This window comes from Lynx rufus, unplaced genomic scaffold, assembly GCF_022079265.1.
Source record: "Lynx rufus isolate CCGP_SWC_20201006 ecotype Redwood Valley unplaced genomic scaffold, mLynRuf1.p SCAF_1, whole genome shotgun sequence".
Taxonomy (NCBI): Eukaryota; Metazoa; Chordata; class Mammalia; order Carnivora; family Felidae; genus Lynx; species Lynx rufus.
The window spans coordinates 212,614,227-212,639,322 of NW_025814823.1; the positions used below are offsets into that span (position 1 = coordinate 212,614,227).

General features: G+C 41.9%; 1 protein-coding gene across 2 annotated transcripts in view; it reads left to right on the forward strand.

The window, feature by feature from the left end:
• The window catches only part of ADAMTS12 (ADAM metallopeptidase with thrombospondin type 1 motif 12), a 325,780-nt gene that overhangs the window by 231,737 nt on the left and 68,947 nt on the right, over positions 1-25,096 (forward strand). Inside the window, exons 13-14 of one of the 2 annotated variants that reach the window (XM_047074156.1) lie at positions 9,485-9,618; positions 17,662-17,782. The exons of the other annotated variant lie outside the window; for it this stretch is intronic. Coding sequence (XP_046930112.1) covers positions 9,485-9,618; positions 17,662-17,782 — 255 coding nt within the window. The remainder of the gene's footprint in view (positions 1-9,484; positions 9,619-17,661; positions 17,783-25,096) is intronic. 2 annotated transcript variants of the gene reach the window in all.

The following is a 25,096-nucleotide window of genomic DNA, read 5'->3' on the forward strand; positions in this document are numbered from 1 at the left end:
TCATTTGTAATTGTTTGTCTGTATGAGTCAAGATTTTTCAATACTGTGCAACCAAAAAACTCACAGAAAATAATTAGATGCTGCAGCCAGTGTAAGTCTGTAACTGCCATCCATAAGCTTGATTTCAAAATTTTCTGTTTATCTTAATAATTTCTTTAGATCCCACTGACTTATTTTTAAATGCTATATACTTGAACTTACAAAATTTGTGCTTAATAAAATCCTGACTTTATCTGTTTTATTTGCAAGATCTTGTTTGGAAAAAGAAAATTAATTCTTCTGCTTAAAAGATTTGAAAACTGCTAATCTAGATCAACTTCCTTTCCAATATAGACATTCTCTTAACCAACATTCCTCACAAAAAAAAAAATTATCCAAACTCCGTTTGATCACTTTCATGTAGGCACCGGTATGAAGAGCTGCCACGATCAACTGCATTTTCTGAGCCAGTATTTATATCAGCATGAGACTCTGTATTGTCTCACTTATCCCCTCCCCACCCTTACAGGTAAAGAAGCTTAGTCTCGGAGGAGACAATGACTTGTTTAAGGTTACAGGATTTTATATAATGGAGCTGGAATTGAAGCATAAGTCTAAGAAGCTGATAGATAGATAGATAGATAGATAGATAGATAGATAGATAGATAGATAATAGATAGATAGACAGATAGATAGATGATAGATAGATAGGTAGATGATAGATGATAGATAGATAGATGATAGATGTTAGATAGATAGATAGACCTAAACTAATTTGTATAGATTTCCAGGGACTTCATTGGCCTATGTTAATAGAAATGTGTTTATATCCTGCATCTTCTATTAGGAAATGACCAGGGCCTGATCTTGATGTCATCACTTTCCTGGAATCTCTCTCTCTTTTTAGGTCTTCATCTTTCTCAGACTACCTAATTTAGCCCAAATTCATTTAGGCTCATTTTTCAGTTGTTGCTTCTAGATATTTAAGCCTTATTAATGCTTGAAGCCAGTGAGGTTCCCAGCAAATGTGGAGGGTCTGACGTGAAGTTGAACCACATCTGCTCCTCATGGAATAGGATCCTTCAGGAATACCTTTCAGGAGTTGCTGCAGTTAGGATTCCCTCGGAAGCAGACTCTGAGACAGGAGTAGCATACAGGAGGTTCAGCCGCTGTGGAAGAAGAGGGGGAAGAGGGAAGGAAGAGGGAGTGTGCAGGGGGAGCTGAGCTACAGTGCAGGCTCAGCAGAGGCCTTATCCTACCCCGCAGGGTGCTCTGTGGCTGGAACAGACTTTCTGGGTTTCCAGGTTGAAGTGGGAGAGCCAAACCTTTATGCCCCACGGGGACTGGTCCCTGCGTGTGGTCCACCCTGGGAAGGAGTGAGTGTCCTTGGTAAGGAAGCTCTCAGGGCTAGTGCTGGCAGTGCTCCCATGAGCTGGAGGGATGAGTCCCAGTACCTGGGGGGCCTGGGTGGTGTGCACAGAGCTTATTACAGGAATACTTGGGATTTCGAGAGAAACAATCTTTAAAGAGAATATAAGTGTGGGGAGCAACTGGGAGATCGTTTAGCCAGAAGCCCTTGTTTTGACTAGTTAGGGATTCCTATGGCTTCAAGAGAGGAAATGATGGACTAATAAGGATGATGTTTGCAGACACCTCAAAGCCAATCACAACCCTCTTCACCCTCACTTTCCTCTACAGTAGAAGAGGGAAAAGGGAAAGACTCAGGAACCCATATGCCCAGGAAACCCAATCCAGACCAAAGAGATAAAGATGGAGTCCCCACTTGGCTAAGGCTTCTCGGAGGGCTTTTAATAGGCACTGACCCCGCTGGCCCTCACCCCCTTACCTTTCTGCCATGCACCCTTCCCCCTCCTGCTGTCTGGGGTACAGCAGATCACACTGCAGCCAGAAAGCTAATGCCCCTGCTGAGATGGCTGAGCAGGAAGACTGGAAGGAGGAGAGATTTATACTCCTACTGATGAAGTTTTGGGGTGATGGTGGGGTCCAGAGCCGGTGGCCAAGAAAGAATTCTTGAAGACATCTGGTGCAAATAGGTGATTTTATTAAAGCACTGGGACAGGACCTGTGGGCAGGAAGAGCTGCACTGGGGTTGTGACAGGTAACTCATTATAGACCCTCAGGTTGGAAGGGGGTCAAGGATAGAGTAAGACTCTAAGGTATTTTGGAAGCAAGGTTTCCAGGACTTTGAGGGGCCAGTTGTTGCTAGGGAAACACCACTTATTACTGTTTAATAAAACCTCAGTCATGAGACCCTTCAGATGTATATGGCGGGGGGCACAGCCTAAGCTTGGAGTCTGATTGTCAGCATATATCTTGGAGCAATTGAGATAAAGGAAGTAGACTTACAGGATCCTCGAGGTTGGGATAATGTTAAGCTAAGATTCTCTTTTGCCCCCAGCAAAGTGTCATCATCAAGGTAGCTGAGCTCCTAGAGGGAAGTCACTCTGCTGGTCTCAAAGACTTGTCAATGGGCTGTAGGCAGTAAGGAAATTTAATTTTTCATTTGTGTTAGTTTCCCACATCACCATGGCAAGCACTTAAACCCCTTCCCTTTGCTCTTGGGCAGCCAGGAGTGTCCGAGGAATATCACACATATTCCACCTGGGAAAGGGGGTGTGTGCCAGCCTGTATTTTGCCCTGAGCTTCCCAAGCTCACTCATCACTGCCTCTGAATTTCCTGTCACGTGGGAGAAATAAACTCCTGTCTATTTAAGACAAGGAAGCAACATTTTTCTGCTCTTTGCGATGAAACGAATTCCTAACTGACAATGAGAACGGCTTATATTAAATTTATGTCAGTGTTTGCTCTGTGCCAGGCACTTCACTCAGTATGGTATGTGCATTTTCCTGATTTTATCTTCATAAGAAAATCCTGTGAGGAAATTTAAGGTTTTGACCCAATTTTTACGGACATGCTAGTAGATGTAGAGAATTGACTTGCCCAAACTCAGACTATACAGTAGAGCCAGGAGGAGTTAGCCCAGGCCCGACTCCGCAGCCTAAATATTAACCAGTAAAACAGAGACTGTGATTAGCCTGTGTCCTTAACAACAATGCATTGGTTGTTTTTTTTTTTTTTTTTAATTTTTTTTTCAACGTTTATTTTTTTGGGACACAGAGAGACAGAGCATGAACGGGGGAGGGGCAGAGAGAGAGGGAGACACAGAATCGGAAACAGGCTCCAGGCTCTGAGCCATCAGCCCAGCACCTGACGCGGGGCTCGAACTCACGGACCACGAGATCGTGATCTGGCTGAAGTCGGACGCCCAACCGACTGCGCCACCCAGGCGCCCCAAATGCATTGGGTTTTGAATTTTACCTAGGATGATGTTTCTATTTTAAAAAACAGATGATTTCATGGCCCAGGAATTCTGGTTGGGGGTAGATGAGCCCCCAAAATTATTTGCATTATGATGAATGCTAGGTTTGTTCAACTAATCTGTCTTGAATCTTTGAAAACCAATTTTTTCTCAACATTTAAGCATTATCACAAAATTACTATATTTCTCAAATAAATTAAATTGTAATTCCAAATGTAGTATCACAATTCTTAAACATCATAATCAAAAGATAACATAACACAAAAATTTATAGTAAATAGAAAGTCTAAGATATCAGTGAAATAGGTTTAGTTATTTTAATTTTTTAAAGTTTATTTATTTATTTTGAGAGAGAGAGAGGGAGAGAGAAAGCAACAACGGGGGAGGAGCAGACAGAGGGAGAGAGAGAATCCCAAGCAGTCTCTACACTGTCAGTGTAGAGTCCAACGTGGGGCTCGAACTCACAAACCGTGAGATTATGACCTGAGCCAAAACCAAGATCAGACATTCAACCAACTGAGCCACAGAGGCGCCCCCTAGGTTTAATTTATTAAAAAAAAAAAAAAAGCTCTGTTTTTGCTTTTTATACCTCCATGGTTATTGTAGAATATATTAATTTTAATACCTTCTTATGTTTAATTAATATATATTTTGATATATTTAGGGATTGTAATATTACCCTATCAGAAGGTAAAAGACTATACAAGTTTAGACTAGCCAAAGTTACAGAGTCCTGGTAATTATTTGAGTTTCGGTTGAGCTTTTGGTCAGGACTTTTCATATATTTTTGTTATTTCCTCCAAGCTGATCTAAAGGCTCAGCTCAGCTGATTAAACTGAGTTTCTGTCTTAAGTTAAATATTTCTTGTTACAACAATAAAACATTTTAAGTTATGCCTTTTGCTTCAGGTTTGGTATTTCTTAAAATCTGGAAAGAAACAGCAGGTGTGTGTATAACATGCATCTTCTGCTGGTATAACACATTTCATAGTCTCATCAGACGTTACTTAGAAAACACAAGTTCAAATATAAAATTAAAAGCCTTAAGACAGCGACACAGATCATTCGACCACGTCTGAAGCCCTGGCCAACTGCATGGGGTTCATACCCATGGGGCCCTGCCTGCAAATGGACTTTAGAAACTGGACTTTTTTAAATGGTGAAACTCCAGTAGCACTCTACTTACGAACGTGAAATGCGTCAAAAGTTTTCCTTGACCTAAGAAATATTTTTTATCCTTCGTACCAAGTTTCGTCTTTCACTTCTAATGACCACTCTTTAACATCATTATCCAAAAATGTTGAGCCATCCTGTTTCACCAGAATTGAAAATGCAACCTTTGATTCAATAAGTTCATTCAGCTACCTAAGCTTCCTTTGAGAGGATTAATCAGTGTAAGGGTGAGAGTTCACCAGTAAATGAGTCTGAGAGGTTTCACTTAGCTGAATTATAAATAGATTTGAAAGCTCTTGAAAGGTAGAGAAAAAAAAATCTATGATCCAGACAAAGGGATGTGTCAGGACAGATGAATAAACATGAGACAGTGAAAATACTCTGTGGATGTTACAGAATCATTGAGGCTGATGTCTGGGACAGACTCCTGAGACTCATGATGACCATTGAGAACTAAGAGTGTCTATTGCTACCCCTGTCTCCTTCTGCAGAGCCCTATCATAGATCACCTAATGACATGCCCAGAGTGCCATGAAAAACAAAGGCCAGCGGAGAAGACAGGGAAGTGGGGTTCAGTCTTCTAAAATGCTGAAATAGCCTTGAACCTTCAATTCCCAAAGGCTGCTTTCAAGTACAGGGCTCTTTCAGGCCTTAGGCACCCCTCTCGGTCATAGGTATGCAAGTTTGGGGAGTCGGGACAGGTGGGTCTGTAAGCTATTATTGTTGTTGCCCAAAGATTATTTATTAGATTATTCCTAAGACACCAGAGACCACTGTGCTTAGATTCAGGAGAAATTTGTGTTTCTTACATGAAGTATACGTCAGCTAGCCTGTCTAACCTTGAAGGACGTAGTAATCCCATACTGCACAAGCAAAGTGAAGTCTGGAAATGAGGGCCTCTCTCCATGGAGATGTGTTATTATCACAGAAGAAAAGAGACCTTTCCAGTGTTGCTGTCTGAGAGCCAAGACATTATTTTTGAAAGGAACGTATGCTTCTTTAAAAAAAATGCAAATGTGCATAATAGAATGAAATAAAAATAAATTCTCATCCCATCATGCTTAACTTACTCCTTAGAGGCAACCATTGTTAACAGCTGGTTTTAGTTTGCACACAAATGAAATCATACTTTGCCAATTCTGCAGCTTTTTTTATTCATTAGCAGAACGTCATGGCATCACAGCTTACCTCATTTGTCACAGTACTGCACAGTGAGTCTGTGAATATACTAAACAACATTATGTAAATACAACTAAATTGATTTGTCCTTTTATTTCTGGATAAAACTTTCATTATTTCAATGAATATCCTTGACTTTTTTTTAAGTTTATTTATTTATTTATTTAGAGAGAGCACAAGCAGGGGAGGGGCAGAGAGCGAGGGAGAGAGAATTCCAAGTAGGCTCTCTACTGTCAGTGTGGAGCCAGATGCAGGGATTGAACTAGTGAACTGCAACATCATGACTTGAGCCAAAGTCAGACGCTTGACCACCTGAGCCACCCAGGCGCCCCCGCATCCTTGACTTCTATCACTAAGGTCAAGGTTCATTTTTATGACTGAGTTGATTATCTGTCAGGATTGAGATGATCTCTTTGCCACTTGGTCCAAAATTTTCTCCCTAACAGTGTTGACCTTTATCATGTTTGTTAATTAGTAAACATGGGTTAAGAGCCTTTTCTAGGTATAATGTCCTGCTAGTATTCACTAGGAAAGGTTAATGATAATAACTGCCACATTTAAATAACAACTCGATGCCAAATACCTCATTGGAGATTTTAATATTATTCTCTGCCAATCCCCTCTGTGCAGACTAGAGACCAAGAAGGACTTGGGCAAGATGTGAGAGTCAGGGCTGAGAACTGAATCCCTGTGGATCTAGCTGCTAGCTGGCCAGCAGTAGCTGGTCAATGCACAAATGACTGAAGTGCCCTTGAGGGTATGGCAGTTAGGTTGAGGAGCTTATAAAATCCATAGTCTTGGAAGTGTAGAGCTGTGAGGACCTCAGTAGTTATTGTATGAGTGGAACATCTTGGAACCAGGTCCACAGTGGCAGTAAAGGGAGATCATGGAGCCACTTACTGACCTAGCAGGATCTAGAATTTTTTATGCTACAGCAACAAGACAGAAAGTGTTTAGAATATAGTGAAACAAAGTGTGAATTTAGTGCAGCATTGATTAGAAGTGGCATAACAGAATAATCTAAGGAGAAGAGGCTATTTCAGGAAAGATTTGTCTGAATGAGAGTTGAATCAGCATTACAAAATATGTGTCTTTTGGCTGCTATCATGGTAGATAGCAGAGTGTGGTGGGGCAGCTGCAAGGACCTTTAGAATTTATCGAGTTCATGATAAGGAGGTGAAAACAACAATAATAACTGCCATTTGTTAAGCACTTACTGTATATCAAGCACCATGCTGAGCGCTCAACATACAATCTCTGTCTTAACCCTCACAGTTACATTGCAAGGTAGATATTATTACCCCCATTTTTTGGGATGAAGAAACGGAGTCACAGAAAGCTTAAGTAACTTTCTCAAGGAAATATTGGACTTTCATGAGCTAAAACTTTTACATATACTCTCTGTAGAAATAAATGGCTCCAGAGTCTGATGATTCTCACTATATTTAAGCCCTGTGAGAAGATATTAAAATGGAGCCCCATTGGAATTCTACCAAGTTGGCACCTCAGATATGATCTGTAAATAAATGCATTGCCTAATAACATGAAGAGCGGATTCTTTAGAGAGCTTATCAAAGACATTTGTCTTTTGTTCAAGAAAATTCTGTGTCTGTAGGTTAGAGGCTAGTAAAGTGGGCTCTAAGCTAAACCACCAGGGTTAGCTCTGCCACTCAAGCTGTGAGGTCTTGGGAAACTTAATCTTTCTATGCCTCATCTATGAAATGGTGGCAATAAAAGAACTAACACCATAGGGTGATTGTGGTTGTTAAAATGAGATAGATAACCACTATGAAGAACAACCAGATCTGGGAAATAGTGTGCAAGTGATATATTGGCTATTATTTTATTAAGCAAAATTCCTCTTACCTCACTATATAAATAAGAGTAGTGAAAGGCCCTAGTAGTGTTTTCCCCTGGGGAAGGGGTCAAATAGCACAAGTCCAGGGAGAGTAAAATGAAGGCAAACATTGGAACTTTAGCATTCTGGAATTCATTCAACATCTGCCACTGGATGGAGATGTACTTGCTAGGAGGACCCATTTATGCAACTCCTGGCAGTGAGTGTCTTCTTAAATTTTGTGCCGTAGGCCCCTCTCTGGTCCCAGGCCTTCCCTGCAGGCTGAAACAGGTAACTCCTATAGAAAAGCTCCAGAGCTCTTCAGGGCTGCTTTCTATTTTTGCTTTATGTGTCCAAGTACAAAATCTCATATCCGAATTCTAAAGCTCAAATCAAAGTCTTATTTAAAAGTGTTTCCCTGCCTCCATCCTTCTACTTAACTTGTCAAGTACTTAATAGCCCTGTGTTTCATGAAATGACTCCCTCGACTCAGCACACCTGGATGGATGTTTCTGTCTCTAGGAGGGCAGAGCTTGCCCAGCAGGCTCCCTGTAAATACTGCTGGCTCAGTTCAGGCAGTGACAGAGCTAATCACACTGCCAGGAATGAAGTTTACAATAATCCCATGTCTTACCTGGTCCCGGGAGTTTTCTGGCCCTTTTCCATTGGCACTTTGTGCTGTGATCTCTCCAACTCATTTGGACTTTGTTCATTTTCTCAGACCACCTATCCACTGCTCGTTGTATAAAATGAGTTAGTTGTTCTTTATCTACTTTTACCCTTTTCCTTTAAGCTTTAAATAGATGCTTTTGACCTCTGTCTAAAGTTTGCCCAGGGTTTCAGTGTTTGAGTTTCTGCTCTTAGTTATACTTTTATTTATTTACCAAATGGATCATTGCATCCTCAAGAAGCCATGCCTAGGGTTGAGCACTCTGGCTTTGCATTTGCCGCCCATCCAACATGGGTTGGGTCCATGGCCTGTGGGTGGTCTCATTGAGCCCTAAGCTGGTCTTAAATGAGGAAATTCAAGGATTTCCCCCAATAAACAGCTCCAAAAGGGGTTACCCCCTGGAAAGACCTTTCTGAAAAAGAAATTCTCAAGTTTTTCATTTGAAAAAAAAAAAAAACAAGATGTAATATTCAAAAGAAAATTGCTATTTGAATTCTTCTTATACATGTATTACCTATTAAAAATCTTAAGGCAATTTATATTTTAAAAGTTATCTATCTTTCTGATAACTGTAGTTACCTGTGTATAGGTACATATTTTATTAAGTAAATCTTTAGAACCATTCCTGTGCTGGAAATCACCCTATCCGCATTCACAAGGGAGTAGAAAATTCAACCCTAGAATGCGTTCATTGTAGGACCCAGCATGATGAGATAGACCATTATGGTAAACCATTATAGGCTTCAGCTTCAGCATAAAAGAAAAAAATCAGACTTTCTGTTTCTCTGTGTCTGTAAATCTGTGTCCAAGGACTTCTCGAATTTGAGGAGAATAAAGAAAGAGATTTGTTGGGGGTGGGGTCATGATTGTGGCAGTAGTGTTAAGTATGGAGTTGGCCCACTAGGAGGGGACTCCCTCTTCCCTAGAGGTCCACTTACTTCGCAGCAAGTAGTGGGCAGGTGTCATGCTTGTCTGGAGTCATACAGCACTGGTTGCTAATATTTCTCTTCTAGGTTAACCCCAGAAGCACTGCATCTTATTTTTACAAGCCCAGTTCAGTGTTGGATTGAAAAAGATCTCATCATTTGTAACGAAGGGTTAAAATCTTCCCAATTTAATTTGTTGTAAAACCCTTTAACTGGATAAAGAAAAAAGCCTACATTTCAGCATGCATCACAGAAAGGTGAAAGATGGGAATTTCCAGATGAACAACACTTGGGGGCATTGTATGTACAAAAGAATCCTGTAGGAAGGGTGCTGAGCTAAAAATGCTAACTTGCAAGGATTTGTTTCTTTTTCACTCCAGCACATCCTTGTGAGCTCTACTGCCGACCCATAGATGGCCAGTTTTCCGAGAAAATGCTGGATGCTGTCATTGATGGTACCCCTTGCTTTGAAGGCGGCAACAGCAGAAATGTCTGTATTAATGGCATATGTAAGGTATTGGGTATGTTTCCTTCATCTACAACTTTATAAAATCATGATTTTTATTAACTTAGGAAGTCAGATGTTCTAAGCTTTTGCTTTCATGATAATTGCACGTGGTCTGGCTTTTATATATGGTCTATGAGATAAGACTTGTTCATCAGGGTCAACAATCTGAAATTGAAAACTTTCCCTCCTGCTGTGGTCTTTCTTACTTGCCTTGTTGATGTGCTCTGTGATATTATTTTAGGCATAGAGTAAGGCCAAACCGAAGAAGAACCAAATTCAAGGAAGAATTATTAGGAAAGGCAACCCTGATTATTTGACTGGTATTAAATCATTCATTTGGTGGTGCTTGGGTGGCTTAGTCAGTTAAGCGGCTGACTTCGATCCAGGTCATGATCTTGAGGTTCATGGGTTTGAACCCCGCATCAGGCTCTGTGCTGACAGCTCAGAGCCTGGAGCCTGCTTCAGATTCTGTCTCCCTCTCTCTCTCCCCCTCCCCTGCTTGTACTCTCTCTCTCTCTCTCTCTCTCTCTCTCAGAAACAAACATCAAAAAAAATTTTTTTAAATTATTCATTGGTTACTTGCCAGCAGAGTACTTAAACTTGAGAAAAAAGCTGAAATTAACAATGGTTTGTATAGTGTTTTGCACAAAGTGTTTTTACATTGATTGCCAACATGGTCTTCTCAGGAAGAGAAATGGCATGACAGGTAGTTTGAAGCCAAGTTTTCTGATTTCTGTTTAACTTTTCCACACTGACTCCGTTTTCAACTCCACCTTTTTGTAAATTACTGAGACCTGATTCGTCAATGCTTTTATCTGTGCAACCATTGAAGAATTCCTTTCCAGTGCTCGCGGTCTGGTTTGCAAAGAACTGATGAACAAGTTTTGTGATCCAACACCCAGATATAAATCTCAGTTTAAAGAAAAGGTGTTTTTAATCAGTGAAAGAAAAGTTATAAAGTTCTAATTAACTCTTCGCAAAGCATAATGCTTAGTTCTCAGGCTCCAGAATATGAACTTAATACCATTGTTTACCGGCTATATAACTCTATACATTTTGCTGAGACTCAGTTTCTTTTTCTTAAAATTGGGATGTTAATGTATCCTCCTCGTTGGTGTCAAGAAGAATAAAGACATATATTTTAAGCGCCTAACAGAGCCCCTGACACACAATAAACTCTTAATGCATTTTATTTGTTTTTGCCAATGTTTATCATAATTTTTTTCCCCACTGGACTGAGTTGCTGCCATGGAAAGCCCTTGCCCATGAATGTTCAGGACCCTGGGAAGATACATTTATTACCTTCAAGTTGCCTATTGACTTATTCCAGTAGGGACCAAAGCATAAGAGGCAACATGATGATTCCCAGGAATGAATGAGCTGAAAGGAAGTCACAGTCATACTCTACATTAGAAGGAGCTCACGTGAAATTCTTCTTCACACTCATTAGGAAGTATCACTGTAGCTACAAAGAGCCAAAAGTAATCAATATTTATTTGGGTTAGATCTATTCTCCACGGTGGGGAAAGGTTTGTCTAGCTAATTCGGGCCAAAACAGCCCCATCACAGTCCAAAGCAGTGGTTCTCAGTCTTGGCTGCCTATTAGAGTCATCTGAAGACCCTTTAAAAACTAGTGATGTCTGGGGCGCCTGTGTGGCGCAGTCAGTTAAGCGTCCGACTTCAGCCAGGTCACGATCTCGCGGTCTGTGAGTTCGAGCCCCGTGTCAGGCTCTGGGCTGATGGCTCAGAGCCTGGAGCCTGTTTCTGATTCTGTGTCTCCCTCTCTCTCTGCCCCTCCCCCGTTCATGCTCTGTCTCTCTCTGTCCCAAAAATAAAATAAATGTGGAAAAAAAAAAACCAAAAACTAGTGATGTCTGGACTCTATCTCAAACCTAATGATTCAGAACCTCTGGGATTCAGGGCCTGGGCATTGACATTTTAAAAACTTCCCAGGTAATTGCCACATGGAGCTAGGGCTGAGAACTTTAATCACCAAGAATGAATGTGATACTAAAATTATCTGTTAGACCTAAACATGTTTGCAAGCAGAGAGACAATATCTTTAGCACAGCATGGGAAAACACAGGTGTTTTGAACAAAACATAAGGGGTCTTGGGTGCCTCTCTTGACACCAATTAAATCAACTTAATAGAATAAGCTGGAGTCTCTCAGCTTGACTTACTCTTTTTGGAAATCAGGGCTTTTTTAGAAGCTATAATTACCCACTTTCTCTCTTGACCACACTGAACAAGTTTTTAAGCTGAAAGATTATGTCAAATCAAATTTACCTTAATAGCCTGAAAACAATTTACCTTCCAAGGATCCAGGTTGTGGTTATTTTCAGCTCTGTTAGTCTTCTTATTTAATTAGTACAGTTTTTTCAAAGGGAATTGAACATATATTGAAATAAAAAGATACACCATCAGAAAAAAAATATATGCAGGGTATAATAATCTATCTTCTTTGTGAATATGAAAATGTTTGCTTATATTCATATATTCGGCTGTCTATTTTGCAGTTATAATATTTGCCAGCATTTTGGCCTGTTAGATTTGCAGATTCTCTTGTTAAGGGAATTAGTCTTGATCAGGACTGAGTTTGTTCTAGGAGTAACTATCTATGTCTCTTCCCCATTGTTTTTAAAGTTTTTATTAATTTTTTTTGAGAGAGAGATTGAGAGCATGAGCGGGGAAGGAGCAGAGAAAGGGAGACAGAATCCCAAGCAGGCTCCGTGCTATCAGCACAGAGCCTGAACCAGGGCTCAATCCCGTGAACTGTGAGCTTATGACCTGAGTCAAAATCAAGAGTGGCACTCTTAACCAACTGAAGCACCTGGGCACCCCAGCCCCTTCCCCATTTTTAAAAAGCTTACAGTAAACTTTTCAACTTGTTTATCAAAGATATGAATTTAAACTTTCAGAGTATCTCCCATCTTTAATCACAGGCATGACAGGGAATAAGCTTTTAAACATAGGGGCAGATGGTCCCATGCTTGCCCCCAGCTTGCCTGGCTGTGCAGCTTCACCTACTATCTTAGGGCAGTCTGCTAGTCTTCAGTTCTCACCCGTTTCTCCTGGGAACCAGTTCTTGAACTTCAGTTTCTTCTCTCTCCTCTCTCCCAGTCAGTATAGCTCTGGGTTAACTTCCTTCCTAAGCAGCCCAGGTCTCCTGATCTATCACATCAGAAGTCCTGAGACTTCTCCTCTTAGGTTTTCATCACCTTTCACCCTGGACCTTGGATCTATTCAACCCTGCTTTGCTCTTATGATCAGACTACTGCACACTTCTTTTTGTTAAGTTTATTTATTTATTTTGAGAGAGAGAGGGAGAGAACGTGGCAGGGGGTCAGAGAGAGAAGGAAAGAAGATCCCAAGTGTGGAGCTCTCAAACTCATGAACCACGAGATCATGATCTGAGTTGAAATCAAGAGTCGGACATTTAACCAACTGAACCACCCAAGAGCCCTCAGACTACTGAACACTTCTTAAAATAAACATTCAACTTTGTGACCTTGTGCCTTAAAGTCAGTGGTCTTCAATCCCAACTGAGTCTTCCATCTTACCTGACAGTCTTTCTACCTGTCCTCAGTGATCTCCCTCTCTCATTTCTCTCAGTAAGTGTCCTGAACTTTCTTTGCTCTCTCTTAAGGCCATTTTGGCCGTTTCAGTGATTTGCTGAACATCCCCGTATCAGTTTCTCCGGGCCAGATCTCCCTCCAGAATGCCAGATCCTAACCCTCAAAAATTATGATGAGGACAGCATTATTGCTACTGTCCCTTTTATCAAATGACAGTATCGTTTACCTGTTCTTTTCAGTTAAGCCTAAATCTGCCCTGTCATTACACTTAAAGTTTCACAGGCTGGGAATGAGTCTCATCTTAGAACCAGACATACTTTCAATCTCTACCTTTGCCACAGGGCTGTAGAAAGCAGTGATGACATTCCAGGTGGATTAGGTAATTGAAATTGGTATTTCAGTTCCCAGTCACTTGAGAATTTACAAAGTAAAACAGTGTTAACCGTAAGCAAAATATAAGAATTGCTAAGAATACATATTATTTATTCCCTAATAGGGCTGGAGATGTGGGTGAAAGACTGGAACCTGATTTCTCTAAATAACATTCAAGATAGTACGCTCCTCAGCCCAAACGATGGGGTTAAGAATTGATGATATGCTTCTGCACAGAAAGGACGTAATAATCAGAATAAAAAAGGCAACCTATAGGGGCGCCTGGGTGGCTCAGTGGGTTAAATGTCCAACTTCCTCTCCCTCTCCCACTCTGCCTATCTCTCTTTAAAAAATAAATACACATTAAAAAAAGGCAACCTACAGAATGGAAGAAAATATTTGCAAACCATACATATAATAAGGGGTTAATATCTAAAATGTGTAAGAAATCCCTACAACTCAATAGCAGAAAATCAAATACACCAATTTAAGAAATGAGTGAAGGACTTGAATAGATATTTCTACAGAGAAGATATATAAATGGCCAACAGGTATATGAAAAGGTGCTCAACATCATTAAACATCAGATAAATACAAATCAAACCCACAATAAGATATCACCTCACACTTGTTAGGATGGCTAATATAAAAAAAAAACAAAAGATAAGCATTGATAAGGATGTGAAGAAATTGGGACCCTTGTATACTGTTGGTGGGATTGTACAACCATGCAGCCATTACAGAAAATAGTGTAGAGGAGGTTTTCTCAAAAAATTAAAACTAGAAGTATCATATGACCCAGAAATGGGATTTCTGGGTGTGTATCCAAAAGAATTGCAATCAAGATATTGAAGAAATACCTGTACTCACATGTACTCAGCATTATTTACAACAGCTAAGATATGGAAACAACGCAAATGTCCATCAACAGATGAGTGGACAAAGAAAATGTGGTCTATCCCATGTTGTATACATACTTTGGAACATTATTCAGCTTTCCAAAAAAAAGTGAAACCTGCACATGTGACAACATGTGCCTGGAGGACATGATGCTCAATGAAACAAACCAGTCACAGGACAAATGCCACATGATTCCACTGTGGGAATCTAAAGTAGACTCATAGAAGCTGAGAATAAAACAGGGATTGCCAAGGGCTGAGGGGAAGGAACCATGGAGAGTTGCTATTCAATGGGTATGAAGTTTCAGTTATGCAAGATGCAAAGTCCTAGACATCTGCTGTATAAGTGATGCCTATGGTTGACATGCTATATTGTGCACTTAAAAATCTGTTGAGGTGATAGACCCTCTCACTGGCCAAGTTTTCTTACCACACATGCACAGAAAGAGTCATAAAGAAACTTTTGGAGGGGACGGATATGCCTGTTACCTTGATTATAGGGATAGTTTCAGCGGTGTTTGTGTAAGTCCAAACTTACCAAGTTGTTTACATTAAAGATGTGCAGTATTTTATGTATCTGCTATACCTCAATAAAGCTGTTTATTTATTTAATTAATTAATTCATTTATTTTGAGAAAGAGAGAGAGTGTGAGACAGCATGAGCAGGGGAGGGGCAGAGAGAGAGGGAGAGAGAGAATTTCGAGCAGGTTCTGCACTGTCAGCACAGAGCCCAATGCAGGGCTCAATTCCAGGAACTGTGAGATCATGACCTGAGCCAAAATCGAGAGTCGTTCACTGAACTAATTGAGCCACCCAGGCACCCCGAAACTGTTTTTTAATTGTTTTTTAATGTTTATTTATTTTTGAGAGAGAGAGAAAGAGAGAAAGAGAGAAAGAGAGGCACAGAGAGAGAGGAAGACAGAATCTGAAGCAGGCTCCAGGCTCTGAGCTGTCCGCACAGAGCCCAACACAGGGGATGGGACCCACAAACCGTGAGATCATGACCCAAGACAAAGTTGGATGCTTAACTAACTGAGCCACCCAAGTGCCCCAAAAGCTGTTTTTTAAAGAAAGGAATTATGGGAAATCAATTTTTTTTTTTTTTCAAAAATGTTGCCCATTGGAGGGGCTGTCTGGCATGCTAGGAGTCACATTAGAGGAGAGTCTTGCTGGAGTCATTGTCCACATTTGTTAGCAGCAGGAGAGCCACCACTGATTCTCCTGAAGACAGAAAGACAATATTGTTGTGGGCCCTTTTGCCAGAGCACATGGCATGAAAAATCACAGTGAAGTCTGTTTATTTTCCCCTGAGATCCCCTGTGTTTTATGTGGAGCAAGGAAGCCTGACTTATGCCCTCCTAGGCTTTCTGTTACACACTTATTCAGTGTTGATTATGCTGCGTGCAGCTGATGGGCGAAGTATTTGGGGTGAAGACTCTACAAGAATGCATTGGATATTCTATGGGACATGTTCTGTGAGACACTTGACTTGCTGGGTCTCCCATCTCCCACCCCCACCTCTGCTCCCAAGTATGCAGGCAAATATTGCTGGAGAGGAAAGATGGGCTCAAGTGTTTTTTTTCTGGTTTTCTTTCCTTTATTCTTCTCATTCTTATCTATCCCTGTTTGGCAGAGATTTAAAAAGAACACTTTAAAATTACTTTGTCTCAGAGTAAGTTTCCCTGGCTCTTCCCTAATCAGTGAAGGAATGAAAGTCTCTGGGCGTATTATTTGTAAAAGTCAGCTTATTAGAGGACCCTCCAGCTTGAGGCACCTATATCGCTTGTGAAAGGTTGACATTTTATTCATGACCACTGAGTATACATCCATAAAATTCCTTTTTTTCCCCACTCTGATTGGCATGATTAATTTTTTTAATCTCTTAGCACTTTGTTTTTTCCCAACGGGTCAGGTAGCACAGTCCTTGGACCTGAAGAGACAGTTAGTTTGAGGAATGGAGTTATTTTCTCTCACTGGCCATTAATCCTCTGTTCAGCTGGTGGAGGGAGGGTTATATTTAAAAACCCAAACTGTTCATCCCTTTAGTCGATTTGAGATGGCTTCAGAAATGACAGGAAATGTGATGAGCACCAGCAGATGTATGGAAGTGCTGAATCACTATATTGTACACCTGAAACTAATTTAACGCTGTATGTTACCTCGCTGGAATTAAAATAAACACTTAAAAAAATAAATAAAACAAGAAAGGGAATTGTCTTTGAGGAAGAAAAAAACTACCTATGCACAATTCTTCACAAACAGAGAACAATCTGACTAGTAGAATATGGTACCGTTTCCCCTCTCTCTTTTACCAGAGAGCAAACAACAAAGACCTTCAACTTAGACACTTTCTATCTAAGTGTCATGATGTTTTGGTATCTGATGATACATGATGAACACGCCTTTTCCAGTGTGGGGATTTTAGGATGGGAAAGAGTGGGCCATAATGATGGGCTGAGGAGAAGGATCCATGGAGAGGGAAAGAAGGTGACTGAGAAGGGCCGGCAGGCAGAACACTAGGAAGGGATCAGGTCCAGAGCACACGGGTAAATTCAGTCTCAGCTCACAGGAGAAAGCTCTCAATGGCTGGGATATGGCAATGTGTTAAGTGCATTGGGGGCTGGGGTGATAGGAGGCTCAAAAGAATCTGATGATGGTCAGCAGGCACTGATTTCATCCCTCGTGGGACTCAAGGAGTCTCAGCATTGAGCCAGATCATCCTCCATGGCTGCTGGTTCGCCTGCTGTGCTCAGACAGGAAGCAGAGATAACCTCAGTGAGGAATGTAAAGGGACTGAACATTATAGGTGGAATAATTAGATCATCCCTGGAAACTCTCATTAGAGAGGAAGGGGAATGAGGTTTGTACATAGGGAGGGGATTTAACTACTCCATCAACTCTGATTCCAAGACATTTTCAATGTTGAATTTTTGGAACTGTGTCAATTCTGCCTGTGACTCAGGGGAAATTGGAGACTCAGGGAAATCAGTGGGTACCTCTTTCCCCTCTAACCATCCTTTACCATCAGTGGATGCTTTGGATGCCCCTGTGGCTTCCACCAGGAAAAGGAACTGTTGTTCTTGCATCTGTCCCCAGCCCCAATCTCATCAAGAGCAAAGGGGGAAAGGAGAAGTCAGATGTCCAAGGCAGGTGTGGCATTCCCCGTCTATGTCAGTCACCCTCAGCCTCTCTTTCCCACAGATGGTCGGCTGTGACTATGAGATCGGCTCCAATGCCACGGAGGATCGCTGCGGTGTGTGCCTTGGGGATGGCTCTGCCTGCCAGACTGTGAAGAAGATGTTTAAACAGAAAGAAGGATCTGGTAACAAACAAATAATTGAAGTGGCAGGGGACTGAGAATAGAGGGCAAGATTGATCACTATGTTTTAAAGCAGATTGTAGCTTTCAAAGAACTCAACATGGATATAGCCTTCACTACAAAGGGATAAGGGCTCCTTGACAGTTTTAGGAAAGGAGTTGATGGCTAGGCAATTACAGGAAGCCTTCCAGCACACAGGGATCTAAAGTGACCTAGGGGTTGTCCCCAGGAACAGGAATGAGTATGATCCCTGTGACAGCATCCAGGACTGAAGGCCAATGGCTTAGGAACAGACCTTGAACCGGGGGAGAGAGAGAGATCAGAAGATGCTGGGAAGGGTGCAGACACAGGCAGGCTCTAAGAGAGAGAGCAGAGAAGCCCAGCAGTGGGCTTAATGGTGGAAGTCTCGGAGTGTACCTTCAGGGCCAAAGGAGAGGCAAGGCAAAGTCACTTCAGCTTGCTCTTCTTCCCCATTTCTCCCTGGAAGGGTTCCTACCCACTGGTGCCCTATGGCTCTCCAGGTGCTTGCTGCTACCTGATGTCCCCTCCTTACCTACACCCTGCTGTTCCTTTCCCATGATGACCTTTCACAAGGTTTCTTCTTTGCGCAGCTCTGGGCTGCTAATAATCCTTGGGAATGAAGAGCTTACCCTCACCCCAAGTCAGCTATGGGACCTGCATATTTGTTTTCAGTTAAGCGGGTCCCATGGCACCATCAGTGATTTGTATATAGCTGAAGGGGTCTTGGGAAGGTCTAAGTTAGGCCCAGAGATGATGAAGATAACTCAGAGTATCATAGCTCAGGCTCCCACAGAAATACACTAAGATAAGAATTTGATACAAACAGTTTATTTGAGGGTCGGAGGATCCTGGAAAATGCCAGTAGGGCATTCAGGAAATAGAACGGGGAAAGGAGGAGAGTCAAGAAAGGGTGTGTCAGTAAGCCAGTGACCATTACGTAGGACCCAGTATAGAATCGTATATGAGATGGGGCGCCTGGGTGGTTCAGTCAGTTGGGCGTCTGACTTCAGCTCAGGTCACGGTCTCACTGTCTCTGAGTTTGAGCCCCACTTAGGGCTCTGTGTTGACAGCTCAAAGCCTGAATCCTGCTTCAGATTCTGTGTCTCCCTCTCTCTCTCTGCCCCTCCCCTGTTCACGCTCTGTCTCTCCCTCTCCCTCAAAACTAAATAAAGATTAAAAAAAAAATTGTATATGAGAGTTTTCCCACCCAAGGGGTAAGGGAGCTGAGACAATGTATGCCAGCTCCCACTGGTCACCGCTCAAGGCTACTTTGGGGAGGGGACAGTTATGTTGTTAATTCTCTGGATTCCAAAGAAATCTGGGTGCTGGGAGTAGGGAGTCCAGTGTGCACTACCCAGGTAGGTCCTGAGAAGAGAAAGGCACCCTGGGAATGACACCCAGGGTGGGAAATGACAGGGACTCCCAGATGTAGTGGGTCACCCTTTTCCTGGGGCCCAAAAAAGCAATGCGTCCCTTTTAGACATGTTCACCACCCAGGATGAAGTAACTGAGTATGCCCTCAAGTATCAGGTGCATTGACTAAATACTTTATTGGTCCTTAGTACACATAACAGTGGATGACCCAAATGTGTTTAATTTCTACACCTATTTTTTTTGATCTTTGACTATTGAATTAATAAGGTTAAATTGTAAAGTGAAATGCTTGTCTTGCCCTTTAGAATTATCATTGAAGGATTATATTTTATGTCTGTTTGATGGCTTTATTATGCATGAAATGTATCCTCTGCATTACTTATTAAGAATGTGAATAATAACCCAGTAGGTCTTAGGCTTATGATCAAGCATCCTATGATAGGTAATATTTATTCAATCTTGTAAAGCTGTTATGTAAGTATTTTCCAGTATTTAGATGTGACCTTATTTACTTGGATTATAAAATAACCCTTCAAATCATGTTTCAACACTTAACCTCAGTATTATTTCTTTGCCTATATAGGCTCATATCTTTGGCTTCAGATATGCTGTGCTCTTAACAGTATGGTAACTCCTTTGATAAGCAGAGCTTTCATTCTTGAATCTCCACCACTTAACCTTTTAAGTAAGCCCTTAGGAAATCAAGCTTTAGTTCTGGGTTTTTATCATCTCTACTCTGGTTTCTTAGGAGAAAGGATCAGAAGCATCTTGAGGCTTCCTGCCACCCCCACACCTGCCTTAGAGACCTTGATACCACTGGCCATGTGCCTACCACTGAGCATTTGGCATCCCTTGTGACTTTGGTTTTCATTTCTCCTTCTCTCATTTGCTTCCCCGAGGACTTCTGATGGCTCTTGTCACCCAGGGAGGTGTGTCCACTTTGTTTTTTTTAATGTCTTATTTATTTTTGAGAGAGAGAGAGAGACAGAGTACGAGCGGGGGAAGAACAGAGAGAGGGAGACACAGAATCTGAAGCAGACTCCAGTCTCCGAGCTGTCAGCACAGAGACCGACGTGGGACTCGAACTCACGAACCGTGAGATCATGACGTGAGCCAAAGTCAGACACTTAGCTGACCGAGCCACCCAGGAGCCCCTGTCCACTTTAGATTGTACATATCCTGACAGGGCTTCCAAGCCCTCTGGCACTGCTACCCCCAGCACAGTAGGCAAATCCAGCCAGATCTCACTCTGGACTCTGTCGACACCCAGCTGGGTGGTGGTCTGTGTTCCTTATACCCACCAGGCATCCGGCAAGTCCCACCTTTGCTGTGTGCCTAATAAAGCTAGATACATCATAAAGACCCTGGCTGCCGCTACCCCACCTTGGGAATGAAACCACAAAGTGATGCAAAACTCTGTGAAATGGAGTTAGATTGCATTGGGCAGATTGATTCATCCAAGGGCCAAAGTCGAAAGAGGGAATTTAACAACCTCTTTTTGAAGACAACCAAGGTATAGTTAGTTGTTTTCTCTGCTTACTTACATGCTGTCTTGTATTGCTGCCTTACTTCTGCTTCTGTTGTATTCTTTCTTTCTAGTGCAGTTATAAACTGAGGGATGAATCATCTTTTAGGCTCTATCACCACCCTGCCCAACCCCACGTCAACAAACATAATTTCTATCTATAGAAGGTATTCAGTAAGCGCTTATATAAATTTGAATGAAAAATGCTTTTCTTAAGGTGGTTCCATATTCCTTTGACAATAAAGGAGACCACATCATTAACAGTTATGCTGATGGAATATCTGAATCAGATATTTTCCCTCCATGATACCCTGCCTATGGGCCTTTTTGGTTTAGCTGTAGCTCTTTTTTTTTTTTTTTTTAATGTGACTTGGTACAATATTGCATTCGTAATATTGTAAACCACTATTGTAATATTGGGTTTTTGTCACTTTCTGATTCTGGCCCACAGACATAAATCTCGGAATCCTTCCCTTCTTATGAATATCCTGAAGTATTCTTTTCTCCTTGTCTCTCCACCCAGAACTGTGGAGAACTTTGGTGGCTGGCAGTGATTGGCTTGGGGCATTCCCATTGTAACTTCATCTCTCTGGTCAGGAAGGCATCCCATTTGCCTTCAAGAATTTGTGACACGTGGTGAGCCCTTGTGGAGGATTATTCCCAGAGCAAGTATATATCTGCAGTCAGTTACATGGGAGCTGTGGTTGGAAATGGCTTTACACTTAGGCATCAAATCTCCAGAGCCTTGTTACAGGCTCTTGTCACAACCATGATCTTGAGAGAAAGCCCAGCGTCTCCTTTCTGAGAGAAGTAAGCAACTATCAGACAACACTAGAAAAACGATGAACTCGGGCAACAGGTACAACTAGCACTTGAGGCAAGATCATCTCTGTGACTAAAAAGTGATGCGAATATGTAGTCAGTCACCTAGAAGAATTCAGAAATCTTTCAAACTTTGCATGGCCTAACTGATCCATGTGTCTGTCTGTGTTCTCCTCCCTTTTTGCTTTACTTTGGCTCATTGATTTCTTTTAACAGAGTAGGTTTAAAACGAAGTGGAGAAGGTCTGCATTAGAGATGCTCATCATGAACGGACCCATCTTCTCCTCCTCTCTGGCTGCTGCTGCCTTTGACTATGGAGATATGAAATATTAGCCCTGTCCTTTTTTATGAAGGAAAGAAAGACGATGATGGATGATGTGGAATTGAAATAGGCTGAGAGGCAAGAGACCAGGTGCTGATCCAGATTACCATTGACCATGGGGAAGTCACCCCTTTGGGCCTCCATTTCTGAGGCCCTTTTCAACCCTGTCTGGTATTTTTTGTCTTCCCCCTGCTCTTAGCCCTAAGGCTGATCCTATGTTTATTGAAATCTAAGTGTTGAAGCTGGGCAGAGTCTCCAAGAAAAGATGTCTTTATTCATGGCTTTCTTGGGCTATCCCAAAAGCTAAGTCCTTGTCTCTCTTTGTGGAGAGGACCTCATTTAGTAGATTTGATGCTGTGTGCCAGATGGCAGCATCATGTCATGCCTTTTAATTAGTGTCACACTTGAGGAACATTAGGCCCACTTTCTTGTAGACCCTCCATAATAGCTTCCATTTCCTCTCTTGGAGAAAGAAAAAAGAATTGGCACGTTGCTATAGTGCCATGGTTACTATGAGTAGACCTGTCTGAAGTTAAAGAACTTAGGTCCAGAATACAGTGAGCTATGTACAGATATCATCCGCTCGTTCATTTATTCATTCACTCTATGACTTGAGAAACATTAATCAAGTACCTGTTGTGTACTTGGCATGGGGTAGGTAGAAGAAAGAAAAAGACAATGACTCTCTTCCTGTCAGCTTCTCTCCCTTACCCTAATGGGTAACAGGCCTGGGCCCCACTCTGCCAGTTGGCCCTTAGGCACAACTTAAATGAGGAGCCTGGTTTGAAAGGAAGCTGATAGAACATTAAGCTCTGTTCTTGTAAGGGCACCCTGGGCTTGTTACCCAGAGCCCTGACTTCCATCCCAAACTCTCATAGCCCAATTTCTTTGGCCTCGAACCCTGACCTTTTGTCATCTAGTTCCTCAGCTTCGGGGTGTTTTTTTTTCCCCACTGCTGCCTAATTTCCTTGATTCTGTATTACTCACCTACCTTGGTCTTAAATGTTAAAACCTGACAGTTTTAACGTCTTGGACTAATTCATTGACTTCCTAAAACCACCACTCTGGATTCCTCTGGCCTTGCTTGGCTTCTCTAGAGTTGATCATTGCCAGACTCAGTGACCACTAAACCAGCTCCTGGTCTTGCTCACACTGGCTGCTTTCATCTATTGCTGGGAACAAGAGACCACATTCTCTGAGTGCCCTGGAACTCTCATACAGGAAATTGTGTCATTTAACTCAGTGCCCAAAGCACCAGCCTTGATTCCTACTCCCCTTATTTAATCAGAATCGGAATGTTTTCAGACTTCAATTTTAAGATATTTTTATGGGCCACTTGGGTGGCTCCGTTGGTTAAGCACCTGACTCTTGATTTCAGCTCAGGTCATGATCTCACAGTCATGATATCAAGCACAGCATTGGGCTCTGTGCTCAGTGTGGAGCCTGATTAAGATTCTCTCTCCCTCTCTCTCTGTTCCTCCCCAGCACACATGCACACTTGTTCTCTCTCTCTCTCTCTCTCTCTCTCTGTCTCTCAAAAACAAACAAAGCAAACCCCTGTAAATTAAAAAAAAAAAAACCTTACAATCTTTTTATTGACTAGAACAGTTTCCATACAAAATTCACCTTATTAAATATTATTTAAATATTGTTAAATATATACCAAATATATTTGCATATCTGTTTAGTGGGTTTGATGCACATACTAGAGTTATTGTAACTCTCTTGGCATAATATTTAAATTAATTAGGGTTCCTCTGAGATTCATCACAATTTCATTTTCGCAATTAAGCATGTTGAAAAAAAATCTGCAGTCTAGAAAGCAGAGGAAAGACACAGAAAGTTTCTTCTAGAAACACTTGCTGCCAGCGTCCACACCTTTAGGAAATTCCTGGAATGGAGTATGCGGAGCAACTGCCTGGATCTGGAATTATTCCTGAACCTGACCACATGATACCCATCCATTTCCCGATCCTGTGTGTTTATGTGCTCAGTTCTTCCAGCGGTAGCTCCCGTGTCTGCCACTGATCTTTTTGGTTGTATTAAATTCACCTGGAGTGAAGAATTGACACCAGTTTCAAGTTATGTTAAGATTGCTGTCTTAATCCCATAGTGAGGCATATTCTGGACTTTTTCTTGGGACCACTTAGTTTCTGTCGCTGAGGAAGTACATGAGTGAATGGAGCCCATCAACAACACCTCACAACACAGGTTAGGGAGCTGTGACAGCAGTATGTGTGCAAGTTCGATTCAAGTCTGGGCAGTGAGAAGGAAGAGGCAATTTTAGGAACAAATGGCATGGCTTCATGACTCAAAGCTGCTCCTATGCCAATTCTGCAAGGTTCGGTTTGTTTGCTGTTGGCTTAAGAGAAATAAGGTCCATTCTATGATTTTAGGTGAGGGAATGACATGAAGGGGTCAGTGTCATAGACTGGTTTGCCAACAACATACACAATTGCCTGGGACAGGGTAGGTAGCCCAGTGCTAGAAGATGAGTCCACATGGACAGCATGAGAACATTTTCTTAGAAACCTGAGGCAGAGGGTAGGGCATAATAAAAAGAGGGGATGTGGCTTTCTTGAAACCAGAATATCACCTTACTTGGAGACTATCCTAGATCATGTTTTCCAGGAGATCCCAGGCTGGAAGGAATGAGAAGGGAAGGAGAGTGAAGGGACCCTCTACTTGACAGTTTTTGTATCAAGAGGGCTCAGGGCTGCCATCCTTTCCCAGAAGCATTTAGGGTCAGGAAGCCCCCGTCAATGTCTGGTCTCTCTTCTATGTTTCCTTTCCCCTGGCTTCTCACAAGATGGTTGTGGTTGCTCGTGGTGTTTTCCAAGGTCCTGGTACCCTTATAACCCTCTTTTTGAAATAATTGAAGCTAAAACTCTCAACCTGGACCAAGGCAGTTGGGCTTTTCAGAAGATCTTCCGGGCATATTTATGGGTAGTTCTTCCTCCTTCTCATGTGGGAGCAGGTCAAGTGCAGGTTGATACCTGTACCTGACCCTGATGTGTCATTGCTGTCAAGGCAGGCCTCAGGAGATGGACTGGCCTTTCCCAGAGCCTCCTTACATTACACCAGGAGATTTGGGCCTGCACTGAGGATTGTCTTGCTTGCTGCAAACTGACAGCATAAATCTTAAGAAAAAAAAAAAAAGATGAGCTGGTAGTTGTAGATAAATTGTCAGTTGTAGATAAATTGTAGATAAAAAGAGGTCAGATAATAGTCTGACCTCATTATGAGCACATTT